This window comes from Tachypleus tridentatus, unplaced genomic scaffold (genome assembly GCF_004210375.1).
Source record: "Tachypleus tridentatus isolate NWPU-2018 unplaced genomic scaffold, ASM421037v1 Hic_cluster_2, whole genome shotgun sequence".
In the NCBI taxonomy this organism is placed as follows: Eukaryota; Metazoa; Arthropoda; class Merostomata; order Xiphosura; family Limulidae; genus Tachypleus; species Tachypleus tridentatus.
In genome coordinates, this window is record NW_027467782.1 from 11,808,999 (window position 1) to 11,824,160 (window position 15,162).

General features: G+C 30.6%; 1 protein-coding gene and 1 long non-coding RNA gene across 17 annotated transcripts in view; one reads left to right on the top strand and one right to left on the bottom strand.

The window, feature by feature from the left end:
* Window positions 1-1,900: 1,900 nt before the first annotated feature.
* On the bottom strand, window positions 1,901-5,165 carry LOC143243286 (sodium-dependent proline transporter-like). Its single transcript, XM_076487138.1, has 4 exons — window positions 5,154-5,165; window positions 2,473-2,617; window positions 2,235-2,366; window positions 1,901-2,112 (listed from the first exon to the last, which is right to left on the bottom strand). Exons 1-4 carry the CDS (start codon window positions 5,163-5,165, stop codon window positions 1,901-1,903), a joined length of 501 nt encoding a protein of 166 aa, XP_076343253.1.
* Window positions 5,166-6,773: 1,608 nt separating this feature from the next.
* The window catches only part of LOC143243414 (uncharacterized), a 31,217-nt gene continuing 22,828 nt past the window's right edge, over window positions 6,774-15,162 (top strand). Inside the window, exons 1-4 of one of the 16 annotated variants that reach the window (XR_013024496.1) lie at window positions 6,774-7,086; window positions 9,354-9,429; window positions 10,342-10,475; window positions 12,721-12,843. This is a non-coding gene — a long non-coding RNA (uncharacterized LOC143243414). Of the gene's footprint in view, window positions 7,087-7,293; window positions 7,506-8,451; window positions 8,668-9,353; window positions 9,448-10,295; window positions 11,013-12,720; window positions 12,844-15,162 lie in introns of those variants that run through there. The other 15 variants (XR_013024497.1, XR_013024495.1, XR_013024501.1 and 12 more) reach the window with 15 other exon arrangements.

The window sequence follows — 15,162 nt, forward strand, 5'->3', positions numbered from 1 at the left end:
CAATTATACCTAGAAATATATGTCCTAAAATTTATCTTACAAGATTAACAATAACAAGGTTAACTGGGTAAAATTCTCACAAGGTACATGGTGCATCATAAACTGGCACATAAGGTGTCCATTATTATTACAGTCATTGTTAGTTGAGTCTATTCCTAGATGTAGCTGCAGTAAGCATCATCTGTTTTGAACAAAATTCTACACACTGACACATATTGTAAATTGAAATCACTAATCTCATCTTGTGAAAAGGAAGAGAAAACAAAGGCAATGGTAGTTTGTGAGAATAGTGACTCACATGCAAAATAATTTTGAAACACTATTTCTAAACTTCCTTATTAAAACATGTGTACCTCTGAGGAAGTACTGCCCCCTGAACAATTACCTTTACGTATAATGACTTTGAATGATGTGCTTGTATTTTAACCAACTTCTACTTAATATACGTATAACAAACATTATAACAGAATTAAAATTAAACAGTTATTTTGAATTATCAATCTTATTTCTCAACCATGAGTCACAACAAATAATGTAAGTGGCCATTACATTATGTTATCAGACAAAATCCAGACACTGATGTCAGACTAGTCAGCAGGTATGTAAAATCATTTAAGGGTTAGAATTTGAGTGCTTACAAACGTAATATCTCAACTCCTACTGCCTTTCATAGGGCTGCAGCCAACTGTGAGAAGGCAGTTATGCTTAATATTCAGATACAACCTTAAAAGCATCCTAAAAATTCTAAAAGTTAAAACTTCCAACCTCCACTCTTTTATTTAAAAAAATGATATTAAACAAAATTTAATCAAATTTAAAATTAAACTTTAATAGAAAGATGTTTTGAATTCAAAATTTAACAATTATTTTACAAATATTTAAATTTTCTAATATTTATATAAAAACACTTCTATTATTATTAATTTTAGCTGTTAACATATCTGCTAAAAGAAGTATCTTACATTCTCAATACAAATTATCTAAAGTAATCAATTTTTTTACCTTTAACTTTGTCATTGTTAGTAGCTATTAAGCACAAAGTTTCACTGAGATATCTGTTTCTTGCATTGTAAGTCTGTTTTTGTTTTGTTTTAGAATTTCGCACAAAGCTACTCGAAATAGTTATTTTGACTATTTGTGCTAGCCGTCCTAATTTAATTTCGCAGTGCTACTAAGGCTAGAGGGTCCCTAATTTAGCAGTGTAAGGCTAGAGGGAAGGCAACTAATAATCACCACCCACCGCCAACTCTTGGGCTACTCTTTTACCAACGAATAGTGGGATTGACCGTCACTTTATAACGCCCCACGGCTAGGGTGAGCATATTTGGCGAGCATTCGAACCCGCGACCCGCGATTACGAGTCGCATGGTGCTCGGCCATGCAGACGTTAGTAAATGAATGTTTGTTAATGGAATTTATTTCAATAATTGGGACCCTCTGAGATTTACCTAGATTGAAACTTAAATGTAAAGGATTAGTTGTTTGTTCTACATGCTTAAACCACATATATTATAAGTTAATAAATAAATTATATTATCATTTTACATCGTGGTATATCTTAAAATAAATGTTGAAAATCCACTGTGGCTGGACAAGTTAAACATTTTGGACTATCGACAATATATTTTTCATAAATTAAAGTAGAAAAATATAAATTACTGGTAAACAGTTAACTGGACTAAAAACCAGTGTACAAATGTGGAAAATGAATAAATAATAACATTATGTTGATAGAAAATAGTTATTTAATTGTACTCCCATTGTAATATATATATGTATATATATATACATAGAAAACAATATTCTGAGAACACTAGATCCAAATACGACTTTTATTTATTGATCGAAAATAAAAGATTCATCTGAAAAATAAAAAATTAAACCTACTCCCAGAATTCGGTTACAGGTGATTTTGCTTCGGTGGCTGTAATATTAAGATTCGTGATGTTGGTTCCTCTTTCATACAGTATTTTGTGTTCCACCAATTACCACACGATTCCCAAGGCAGTGGTGACGTCATTGAGGAAAAGAAGTAGAATATAGTCCAAGCTATTATCACCACGTGGTAGATATTATAAAGACAAACGATGGTCATTGAAGCAAAGCCAATTCCTAGTGAAAGTATAGATTACATAACATAAGAACTGTTGACATATTTGAGACACAAGTATGAGTTATATTTATCCGGAAAAGGTGAAAATACCAAGGCATTAGAAGTGAACAACAATAGCTACCTTTAAAGATAGGAACTAAATTCCAGACCCCGATACCACCAACGCTGAGGTACTGACCAATGGCCACTTCCAGGAAGAATAGAGGAGCAGCACACAAGACTAAACAGATGAGGTAGGGAAACAAAAATGCCCCTAAATAACAAACAACAACATATAATCCATTAGAACCATCGATTTAACATTTAGTAAGGTAAAGGTTTCATGTATATTTTGTTGGATTAAACCACAAGACACATACCTCCACCATTTTCATAACACAAGTATGGAAATCGCCATACGTTTCCAAGACCGACAGAGTAGTTTATAGAACTTAAAACAAAGTCCAGTTTTCCTTCCCATTCCCAACGTTCTGGTTCTTTCTCCTTATCTGGACTTGTTACCGACTGGATTCATTTTGTGATCATCAGGTATTATTGTGATCATTTCCATTCCATTTTCTACACTGACGGCTTCTGATGTTTCATTTTCAGGAGATATGTTATCCAAAGACGTAACTTTAACACAAGCAAATGCTGTAGAAAACAAAATACACTGTCAAGACATATATGTATATATATATATATAGTTGAAAAAGCATACAGTTATATACATGTACAGTTGAAGCGATGAAGAAATAAATACACCTCAGAAAACCAGTAAAATAAATTTGTTTAAATGTTCTGTTTCATTTATTCCATTAGACACAACTTCTAAGTGCACCCACACCCTAAATTGTTTCATTTAAAACCATTTTCATGTGCACATATACACAATAATTTATCTAGGGAGACATTAATTCAGTACAATCAAATACATTATGTAACTGTGCGTTCCAAGAGATGTCATTTATGTATATTTACGTTTTATTTAAGTAGATCAATTTTTAAGTTTTGTTTGTTAAAATTTTTATATTTTAAACTGCCACAATTTCTTCTTTGTTTATATAGTTTTCTAAATTTCTTAAACAAATTTTCGAGCATAAAAAACCTAGAAATGAAATTCAGAAAGATAATATTAAAACTGAGAATATATTTAACAAAATAATTCCAACATTGCAAAGTCGTTGTCATCCTTATGTACATTTATTAAAGCCAGGATTGGTCAGAAATTAGGATATTTCTTCGTTCTGCACTTTATTGGTTGATTTTCTGTTCACCCTTTGATTTAATAAAGCAGTAAGTAAAAACCATGAACAGTAGAAAGGTGTTTTCTGCTGTTTGTTGTTCGGTTGCTGTGTGAAGTTCATGTCCCGTGCTTCAAACGTCCACTCTTTTCCTAAGTTAGTTAATATAGTAGTCCTAATATATTCTTAAGTGAGATTTGAAAGTGAAAAAACTCTGCCCCGTAGCAATTTTTATTTCCTTGACGTCATGACAGGTCTGTTAAAGAAAAGTTACCAAAACCTGAAGGTCGTTTTGTCGGTCAGTTCTGTTTGTGTCTCAATAAAACGTACATAACAAATCTTACTCCAGTTTCCTTATTTTTATAAACATCAGTCACTTAAAAACTTCTTAGTGTTAAATAAAAAAAAATTAGTTACTTACGATGAGGTGGTGACTTCCTCATTTTAAAATAACAATATACAGTCGCCTAAGATGTAATTTTCACCTTCAACTGTTATAACAACAACAAAAAAAACATTTACTTATGATTTGATAGTACCCCCTTCCATATGTTAGAATATCAATAGTTAGACGCTTAAGGTGTAGTGTTCACTTCTAACCGTTATAACAACAACAACAAAACAACATTTACTTATGATTTGATTGTACCTTCCATATGTTAGAATATCAATAGGCAGTCGCTTAAGGTGTAATATTGACCTTCAGTTGATCGGAGAACAAAACCAGTAATCTGAGAAGTGATATTGGCTATGTGTTGAGATAAAATATTCATTCAGTGTTGTTGAGTTTATCAACAAGTGCGAATAATGAATGACGTGTAGTGATTTGTTTATAAAAAATGCGACGATTTGTCCTGATTTCTTTGAGTATTACAATTTGAACAATTGTTAGTCAAGTCTAGCACTACAACACTTGCAAATGTGTTTACAGTTATGAAACTTGAAATAGTGGTTATAAAATAAATTGAAACACTTAAGGTAAGTACATGTACCTCTTTTACTGTTATGTATGTTTTAGGTTAAGATTAAAACACAGCCGGCTTCATTTCGATACTAAATGTGAATCGTATTTGATTAACAAAGATATATAAAATAAACACGTCTTTCGCTTCATAACAAAACCTGTCACGTCATCTAATACATGGCCTCAAATGAAAATCTGGTGGACAAAAAGAATGGTGTGTCTTACTGTTAGACATACATTAATACTAAAATGTCGTTCTTCGCCAGCTGATGTAATTAATACCATTTCCTTTAGCATAGTTAGTTTAATGTTTCATATGCGATAAACAACAGAAATAACCGTATTTCTTACTAAATATTATTAAACACAAAGATTAATACATTTGACTTATAATAACAAAACAGGAACGAAACGTTTCATATTCCAAGCTGGTAAAAAACTGTGTCGATAACGATGTGATATTCAGTTTTAAAAATTTGATTTGTATTCCAACCATTTGTTTTAAAGGCGGGGTAATCTCACCTGGAAACCAATGCTATAGCTGTTTCTTACAATGGAAAATGTGATATGAAAAACGAGAAAAAAACGTTACAAAAGACACCGAATGTTGTGTTCTCTTTCTTCTCGTTTAAATAAAATTACCCAATTGCTTTTTTTATATGGTTTATTCTCGTATTGTAGGTGATGTTCACTATACTATTTTTGCCTGTTTGTTATTATACTTTAAGAGTAAAATATTTCCTCTATTATAAAACACTTACGAAAAAAACACAAACAACTATGAAGGCTGTTGAAATAAATCTGTGCATCTAAAAGCACAGAAACAAAAGTAAGCACCTCCGTATTCACATACCAATTTCCGCATCTGCACGAGAATTTACGAAATAAGCACCTACACGCACGCCTATACTGGTAATGGAATATATAAAATAAGCACCTGTGCCGTCATTTAGAAATTTATGCACTTTCACGTGCGTGTACGAAGGCAAGTTCATGTGCGTTGATCTACCAATTTATCTATCTGTGTGCAAATGTGCTAAAATAAGTATTTCTTTAAACCTGCATGTACCAATTTACACATTACTGTGCCCATTTACGAAAATAAACATCTGCACGCGTGTCTACAAGCTTAGTATTTATCGTGCTCATATACTTTGATAAACTCCTAGACGCAAGTCCAAAAATAAGCACCTGCGCGCTCATCTAAGAAGTACAACACCTGCGAGTATGTCTACCAATTTAATAATTTCTGGCAAAAATAACAAAATAAGAATCTGTGCGCGCATCTAAGATATTCAATACTTGATATGGCATTTATCAATTAATTAACTTCGCTAACATTTAACAGAACAAGCATCTATGCGAGCTTCCACAGAATTAACACCTGCACGCTCAACTACAAAATTAACACTTGCGCGAGAATGTTGCAATTTACCCACCAGTCCTCGTATATTGGAAAATAAGCACATGCGCGCGCATTTTAATTTCGCACAAACCTACTCGAGGGCTATTTGTGCTAGCCGTCCCTAATTAAGCAGTGTAAGGCTAGAGGGAAGGCAACTAGTCATTGCTACCCACCGCCAACTCTTGGGCTACTCTTTTACCAACGAATAGTGAGATTGACCGTTACATTATAACGTCCCAAAGACTGGGAGGGCGAGTATGTTTGGTGCGACGGAGATTCGAACCCGAATACCTGATCATGCCGGGCCTTCGTTAGTTTAAACAATATCGAAAATTCATAGAATCTTATTTATTTCCTAAAATAATTTGTCTACAAATTGGAAACACATTATGGCCCATATTATTGATTAGGATTGATAAGAAAAACACTTTAATGTTTTAAATTTTTAAATTTTAAACTTTTCCGAGGCTATAACATCACTTCCGCGGTAGAAGAGTGTTAAATATTAGGATTTGCAAAGCTAAAGTAACGGGTTGGATTTTCCTCAGTGTACATCGCAAATAGCTCATGTGGCTTTGATGTAAGAAAACATACATAAACACAATAGAACACCATCATCGGTTTTCACTATATTTGATACATACTTTGGTTAAAATGGGAAACGTGTCATTTCAACGCAAGAGGTTATATTCTAAACATACATGCATATGTATATACACACACATGTATATAAAATTATTAGTATTCTACAATGAATAAATTAATCTCATTAATATTAACTTAATTATATTTCGAAATTATATTTTCACAAGAAAACTCAGCACTTACAAATTAATCTAAACCTAACAAGATTTAGGCTTTACTTTGGCCAATTAATTTGGCCAATGGTGGTAATAACGAATTTCATCACAATACATGAAAAATTAAATTTTTTCTCACCTAATATAATTGAAATATTATTCAGGTATTTGAAAATATAGTAAGGTTCTAATGTGTAAAATATTAAAATGATATTTATCAATATTAATCTCGCAAACTTGTTTTTCACTGTGAATCTCAGTATAAATGAGATGGAGGTTTCACTCGTAACTTAGTTTATTAACGGTTTTCCAGAATTTTTCATATTTTTGAATCAATATTCGTTCACGTGTCTACAACAATTTATCTGTGTGACGTAATCAAAACAGTACAAGAGATCGCAAGACATGTTAAAAGTAATGCGAGAAAGGGTTCAAATCTGGTAAAACAAATGTCTATAACAAAACGGATTTTATTATTTCCAACTTTTAGGACATCACAAAGTGTTATCAGGCACTTTAAACTTATATCGCAAAAATGCTTTGATGTTAAAATAATCCAAAAACCTCGAAGCAGTATGTACGTAAGTAAATTAGCATTTTATATTCTAACCCTAAACGATTCAGGCTAAATCTCTTTTCTCTATAACACGGTTTAATGCAGCATCATTGCTATAGTTATTTTTTGAATTAAGTGTGGACTGTATAAATCGTTTGTAAAATTCTATCTCAATACAGTTGGTATGGGTATTAAAACTATAGAAGTAGAGAACAACGTTGTGACCTTTTTTAGGTCATCTTTAGGTTAAAGAGTTTGCAACTATATGAATCATTACAATTATAAAGTACAATGTATCAGTTGAAAGAGTATATCCTTGCTTTTTTGTTTTTCAACAAAGACAACTTTGACCTTTGTGTGGAAAACTTGTAATTATAAGAGATTGAAGAAAATTACGTTTTGAACGGATTTAAGAATAATACTTTTATTGTACTTTGTGATGATGTAAGTAGGTTTATGTGTGAAATACAATCAATAAGTTGAGATAAACAAAACATCTGAAATTTAGAATGTGATTTAATACTAATCAGAAAAATGATTGTTCTTTAGCAGAAAAGAATGATCGTGTGAAGTGTTAAAATGTAAACATGTGTTATGCTCATTTTCATGTAAGATTGTTGTTGTTATTCAAGAGAAAAACTTGTAAATATATACAAATTAAACATTAAAAATTTCTTGCTTTCTGTTTATTTCCTGGGAAAAAGTATGTGCTGCTGGATGTAACAAATTTTGAAATAAACGTAGATTATTATACATTTTCTAACACTGGGATATTTATTTTATGTACATGGTAAACTGTTAAGTGATTTACTAATATATGGGTCACAATCTTTAAATTTGTTATCATTACTCTACCAGCAGTACATATGACTCTGAATAATGGACAGAAAAATATATTTAATAATCTGGTAACTGAATGTATAATATTTTATATGAAAAGATATCCAAGACTTTTTTAATTCATTGGTGGGAAAACTGTAACAAAATATAAGTGCTTACCACATAAAGATGGATAAAATCATGGGTTACTATAATAAAATTTAATTTCTTTCTTACTCTAAAAAAATTAATCAGAAAGAAAATGAAGTGATTGAAAGATGAGTTTTCTTATGACTGTAGAGAAGAAGTTAAGGTTGTTACTGTTTGTTTGTTTTTTAAGACTGTTATGTTATTATCATTTCAATATATTCCTGAAAAAAATGTACATCTTGCTTCTGGATATTATCTTCATTTGAAATGAATTTATCCTATCTTAATAGAGTAAACAGGCTTATCTTTATTTGCTTCTAGAGTTTCTCTTTTTGTAAATTAAATCAAATAATGGGGACTGCAAGGTAGGGAAAGTATGAAAAACATCCCCAGAGTCCTCCTCAGCTTTCAAACTTAAAACTTTAGAGTTTGACAAGTTGGAAGGAAACCAGCTCTTTCCTCTTTTCCGATAAATGAGGGGGCTTTTGATAAGCATGTAGAGCAACTAAATAGAAAATGGATTGGTGGACAATTTAAATCACATGTTATTGAGAGAGTACCACTCTAGAAGAGCACAGTGGCAAACATCACTGAAACCAGGAAGATTCTCTTGTTTTGATCAAGGAAGTTTTGCAAGGTATTTCAATCAATTAATGAACAGCACAAAAGAAATATCTTGAAAACTAGAATTTTCCAATCAATTCAAGCACTAATAAAACAGTCTATAATACATTACATAAAAACCCGCAATTTGAAGTTGTATAGGCTTCTAATAAGTTTCATGAGTAAACAATATTTTGAAATACAGTTCATTTTCTAAAGTATATTTGAAAAAGTGTGAACATTTATCAGTTTGAAAACAATTATATAAAGTTAATGTGAATTTTAACTTGAAATTTTATTCTAGAAAATAGTAATTAAGGTACTTTGTAAGTTTTCTACATGAGAAACAGTCTTGATGAGGCTATAAAAAAGGTGAATGATAAACATGAGTGTCTGATGAAAAGGTTGAAGAGCATTTGAGAGAAAATTTAAATGTACGTATGTAAAACATTTTTGTAGAATTGAATATTATCTGTGAAACATCTTCTAATTGTATATAATTTTATATGTTAAGAAAGTGTTATTAAGGCATTTAGTATAAACTTATTGAGATTTAATATACCAATTTTGTTAACAATTAAACCCATTCATTGAATAATTGTTTGATAAACATGCCAGTTGCATAATATAAATAAATGAAGGTTATTAAAATGGAAGATTTAATTTGCTAATGTAGTAACTTGTGGTAAAATCATTTTATCTGTATTTGTTTATTACCAGGTTCTAATGTGACATTCTAAGAAAAGCTGGAAAAATTAGTTGGAAAAAGAAAGAGAAAAGATAGTCATCAAAAATGGTAATTAAAGTTGTAAAGGTATTGTTATTTTTAAATTTTCTATAAAACCTCTTGTTCCACAACTTTGTGGTAACTTATTTACAATGTGTCTTTTAAAAATAACAACAGTATAAAAAATGTTCTAGTACAATGAAATTATGCAAACTGTAGGGTTAGTCCTTATCCAACCTATTATTATCAGCACTAGCTCACAAATAATACAGAATGTATCTATTTATATTGTTGACAGGATATATTTAATGAATGATACACAACAAGTTTTGATTTTCAATATTGAAAATGATTCATGTATCATCTGTTATGTATTGACAGTTCCAGGTCAATCTTGATATTGATAGGATATGCAACAAATTCTTGTTTTTATTTATGTTTTTAGCAACTTTCCAGATGTTACTTCCTATGATTCATGAATTCCTTCAGATATGTCTTTTCATATTTTGGAAAATTATAGCACAGAAAAGGAGTGAAAGAATATACTTTTTTTTTTTTTGTTGAAAATCCAAAGATTGCTGTTTTTTTTTTATCATTTATTGTTGCAACGTTTTTATGTTACCACTAAATTACAGCCTCTGTTAACCACAATATAACCAAAATTATGTTCAAAGTGGCATATAGTGTCAATCAATCAATTAGTGAATCTGTTTTACTCTTTCATAGATGTTTTAAAAATGTGTCTTTATATCTTGCACATTAATATGAAACAAGGGAATGATGTCAGCAAATTTTACTTTTGAAATATCTTGGATGGCTGAATTATTGATAGAGGTTTTATATTGAAAGTTAGATAGACAATAAGGAAAATGGACTTTGGTTATATTTTATGATGTTTGTTATTACATTACATTTCCATTTGCTTTGTCTTTTAGAACATTTATGATGATGCAATCTCACAAAGACGTTTGGATTTTGCAGATGAGGAGGTACCCCATCTTCTGGTATTTATACACAGTCTGCAGGAAATTTTAACAAGATATGATGTTGGTGATAACAAAGGTTTTTATGAAAACCAATAACATTTGTGTTGCAATGATGCTATCAACAGTGAGGTATTATGTGTTTGATTTATAACATTCAACCATTTATTCAAAATATTTTCGGATAGTACAACATTGGTTAGTTTTAAATGTGTACACTTAATTAAACAGTTCTAACTTGAAAGAATTTTTGCATATTTTATCAAGATCTAAACACCAAATTACTAATTTAGAGAAGTCTTTTAGTTAGTGTTAATATTTCTACTTGACGCAAGTAAAGTTTCAATTTTGTATAATATAATTTTGTTTATTGTGTAGATATTTGTGGATGTAATTTTACATGTGCATGAAATTTAAACAAAATTTATTTCTTGGTCTTGTAATAAATCAATATACCTACCAAAATTGTAATCAGCTTACACCTGTGGTGTTAATGTAATAAATATCTTAAACATGTGAATGTGAAAATTATCTGATGCATGATTTTTAATATATTATAAGTTTTAAACTTAAAACACTAACATTGTATTGGAATAACATTAGTGTTTAATGGATATTAACAATAGGGTTTAATATGGTGCAAATAAAGTGTAAATATGTTTTCAAAAATGAACACTTGTTTTCATAGGGCAGTTGTGGGAAGGCAGTTACTCTTAATTTTCTTGAATTTGAAATTAAACCACCCAAACATTTCTACATGTTAAAACTCCTAACATCCACCATTACAAAAAGTTATGAAATAGAACTAAACGAAACTACAGATCCTATCTCATAAGATCTTTTAACTTTGCTCTCCCTATCAGCTGTAGGGGACTTGTATTGTGATGATCAGTCTCATTATTTGTTGGTAAGAGAGTAACCCAAGACTTGGTGGTGGGTGGTGATGACTAGGTGTCTTTTGTTGTTTAATTAGGGATGACTAGTACATATTTAGCAGGTGACTTTGCAAATAGTTGCACTAGAAAATAATATTGTAACTATATTTTTAGATTATTAAGACTGGTTAAGATGCAAGGGTTTCCCCTGAGTGGTAGAAGTAGGTTTTGTCTGTTATAACAGTTGTTATCAAAGTTTTTACAGCTATGAAACTTGAGACCAGTGGTTCAAACTGGTGTATAAATAAACTGAGACACCCAAAGTAGTTTTTACTTTATTCTTTGTTTCATGTGTGGGTTACAATATGGACATTATTAAACCCATTATCAGGCATGAGCCCACTACTAGTAGTAAGAAGTCAGTTTCATTGTTTTGAGGAAATTCATTCCATTTTTTGTGTAAATTTATAGTAACAATAAATAAAGTAAAAATAATAATCATTTAACGGACCTAACTAACAACAGTACAAGTTATGTAAATATAATAAATGTTATAAAGAACATGTTTATTTCTGTTTGATGTTTTTCCTACTAATTTCTTCAATACTGAAGTAGAAATGAAAGTATCTTATTGCAGTCTTCATTGGTTGGTTCTTTTGAACAGTAGTAACAGGATAAAATTTGTAATGCATGAGAAGGTGTTTAATGTAAATAAGAAATAAAATGTTCATACATGTATATGCTATCACTTTGGTACCTTGGGTAGAGTAGAAAGTTGCATCTTTGCTAACATCAGTTTTTTGTATGTATAAATTTGTTTATAATGTTTATTAATTTCTTTACAGTAAATAGGATAATTGTTTATGCAATTTTTCTGGATTTGTCTCTTACATTTACCTCTATAATTAATTATCTTTAGTTTTAGGCATTTCGTATTCCATTTGATGCTTTTTATCTTGCTCGTGCAATGGTAGATAATCTTTTATGAGTCTGAACTTGGAAACTTTAAACATCAGTAAAATTTAAATTCTCAAATTTAGTAGTTTACAAACTTTCTTTATGTAGCACAAACATTTATGTTTTTATACATTGTATTAGACTACATCATGTTTAACTATACCCAATATCAGCTTGATCATATTATTAAAATAGCATATGTGTGTAAATTACAATTGTTGAAAATGTTTTTTCAATTCACATTAAGAGTATCATTTACTCAGTGATGTCGAGAAACCCACTTGTTGAGAAATTTATATGCAAAAACAGCTTGTTTGGGTTGAGATAATATTTTGCATAGAAGAGCGAACAACCTTTGTGAACCTGACGATGACCGAAGAAGGTCGAAACGTTGTTCGCTCTTCTATGTAAAATATTTTCTCAACCCAAACGAGCCGTTTTTGCATATAAAAGTATCATTTACTTTTTTAAGCAAACAAAAGTTAGATTTTCTTAAATACTAGACTATACATTTTTGTGTACATGTTGGTTATTTTTTAATCTAGTGAAAATCTACTTGAGAACTATTTGGACTAGCCATCCCTTATTTTGAAGCGACAAATTAGAGATAAAATCAGTGTCACTTAGCTCCAACTTTTTTTTGACTGTCTCTTACCATTGGAAAGGAGGTGAGTTTAGATGAATAAGTTTACATCACGGATGAATAACAATATCCACAACACCACCTTACCAATAAGATGCATTAAAATCATTGTATGACATGACTCTAATTATAGAGATCATAGGTGTTTTGCAATAGTGCTTTGTATTTAAAGCTCTTCATATTTTATATTTACAATAGAAAGAGAACTGATGCATTCATTATTATGGCTTAGTGCAACTTTCAGTTGATGTGCATTACATCTTTTGCAATTGTTATATTTCTTTATATCTGTAGATTTACAGTACAAGAAACCTGATTTCAAAAGGGTGATGTTAGATGTTTGAATATATTTTATATTTATATTATATAATATATTCAAACATCTAACACTGCCCTGTACATTGCAACACTCAGTTACACAACCCCTTTCAAACATGTGGTCAGCTTCCGGTCAGTTACCTTCCTTTCTTTGTGAACCTAACGATGACCAAAGAAGGTTGAAATGTTGTTCCCTCTTCTATGTAAAATATTTTCTCAACTCAAACGAGCCATTTTTACATATATTTTTCTCTACAAGTGGGTTTTCTCGACATCACTGAATACTATTTTAGATTTATTATTAACTTTTCATATAGAAATGGTTCAGAGGGTGAAAATTGGGGAACACATAGTTACCAGTTATCATTGCTGTCTTAGGTTCAGCATTTTACTGAATATGAAAACAAGAAATAATAGTATTTAACTTAAAATTTGAAAACACATATTGTGTTTTTTTCTTATAGCAAAGCCACATCAGGCTATCTGCTGAGCCCACCGAGAGGAATCGAACCCCTGATTTTAATGTTGTAAATCCGAAGACATACCGCTGTACTAGCGGGGGGCCAAAACACATATTGAAGGGGTACAACAAGAATTATCTTGTTGTACAAGATAATTATTTGCAGCTGAGAAAATGGGGATTTACAAACATTTTTCCGTACGCAAATATATAATTCTTAAAGAAAGAAAAGAGTAACCACAGGTAAAAACACAGGTTGCCTTAGAAAGGATATGAGATAGAATTCAAGAAAAGCATAAGAAATTTAAAGTTGTTAGTAGTATAGAAAATCAACAAGAAAGTTAGTCAAACAGGAAATAAGGACATCCAAAAATATATGTGAAAAAATCAACTGAATGAATTATTAATAAGTAATTTAAAAGTACATTAGGAGTAAAGCATATTAGGATGGAGATAGGTCTCTTGAGAATGACAAAAGAAGACTTGGATCTGATAATCATGAATTGGCTAGGTTATTATGTTTTTTTTTGTTTTTTTTTAGTGTTTCAGAATAAACACTTAATCAGTGTTCTTCATCTGAACAATTGATAGATAAAACTGAAGTTGAAGAAGATAATTGCATAAATTCTGAGCTTGTTAAAATTAAGAAGTTAAGGCTCATGGGCAAGATAATATTTCCCTCAGGGTTTTGAAGAATTGGATGTCTGAGCCATTTGGTACTATTGTTTTTGTAAGTTCTTGACTAGTCAACAAGGATTAATGAATTCCAAATTACCTAATATCATTCATATCTTCAAGGGAAGTGATAGCAGTTATACCAGTATTTATAGGCTTATTAATCTCACTTAAATTGTGGAAAAAGTTTTTGAAAGTCTGAAAGAAGATGCTTTCTGAAGTAATTTAACAAAGTTTAAAATTTTATTGAAAAGTCAACTCTAGGGGGAAATATTGCCCTAGGAATCTTTTAACATTCTTTGAAAAGGTCATTGCTTATGTAGATGAGGGTAGAAGTACAGATTTGTTATATCTGGATTCTTGAAAATCATTTGACAAGGTGACACATAAAATGCTGGAAAAAATTCTTTGACTGTGAATAATAAGTTAATTGAGAAGAAAAGAGGTTAGATATTAGAAGTGGAGTATCTCAGGGCTCAGTCTTGGGATCTTTGCTTCTTTTTATTTACAACAAGATACAAATGAAGGAACACAATAAATTACTTTTAATATTATAGATATACTAAAATGTATTGCTAACTGTGAAGAGAATGCTACTGCTTTACAAATGGACTTATCATGTAGAGAGTTCTAGAACTAAATGGCAAATTGGCTTAAATTATAACAAATGTAAGATAATGCATATGGTTTACCAGAATTTAATCTATATGTACAAGTTGGATGATAATCACTTTAACAATGTCATAAAAGAAGTGTTCTTAGTGAAATAGTTGATTGGTCCCTAAAACTAAAGCAGTGTGCTGTTGCTAGTGGTATAGAGGAAAGAGATTTTCAGGTTATGTCTTCAGAAATATTGAACACAAGTCTAAAGAAGTTACATTTCTTTGTATA

Bases quoted from the DNA above. Each gene is read 5' to 3' on its own strand.
- LOC143243286 (XM_076487138.1), bottom strand. The intron at 2,367-2,472 runs GTATGTGTCTTG...TTTGTTATTTAG, and splicing joins GTGTTATGAAAATGGTGGAG to GGGCATTTTTGTTTCCCTAC. The intron at 2,113-2,234 runs GTAGCTATTGTT...TACTTTCACTAG, and splicing joins TTTAGTTCCTATCTTTAAAG to GAATTGGCTTTGCTTCAATG.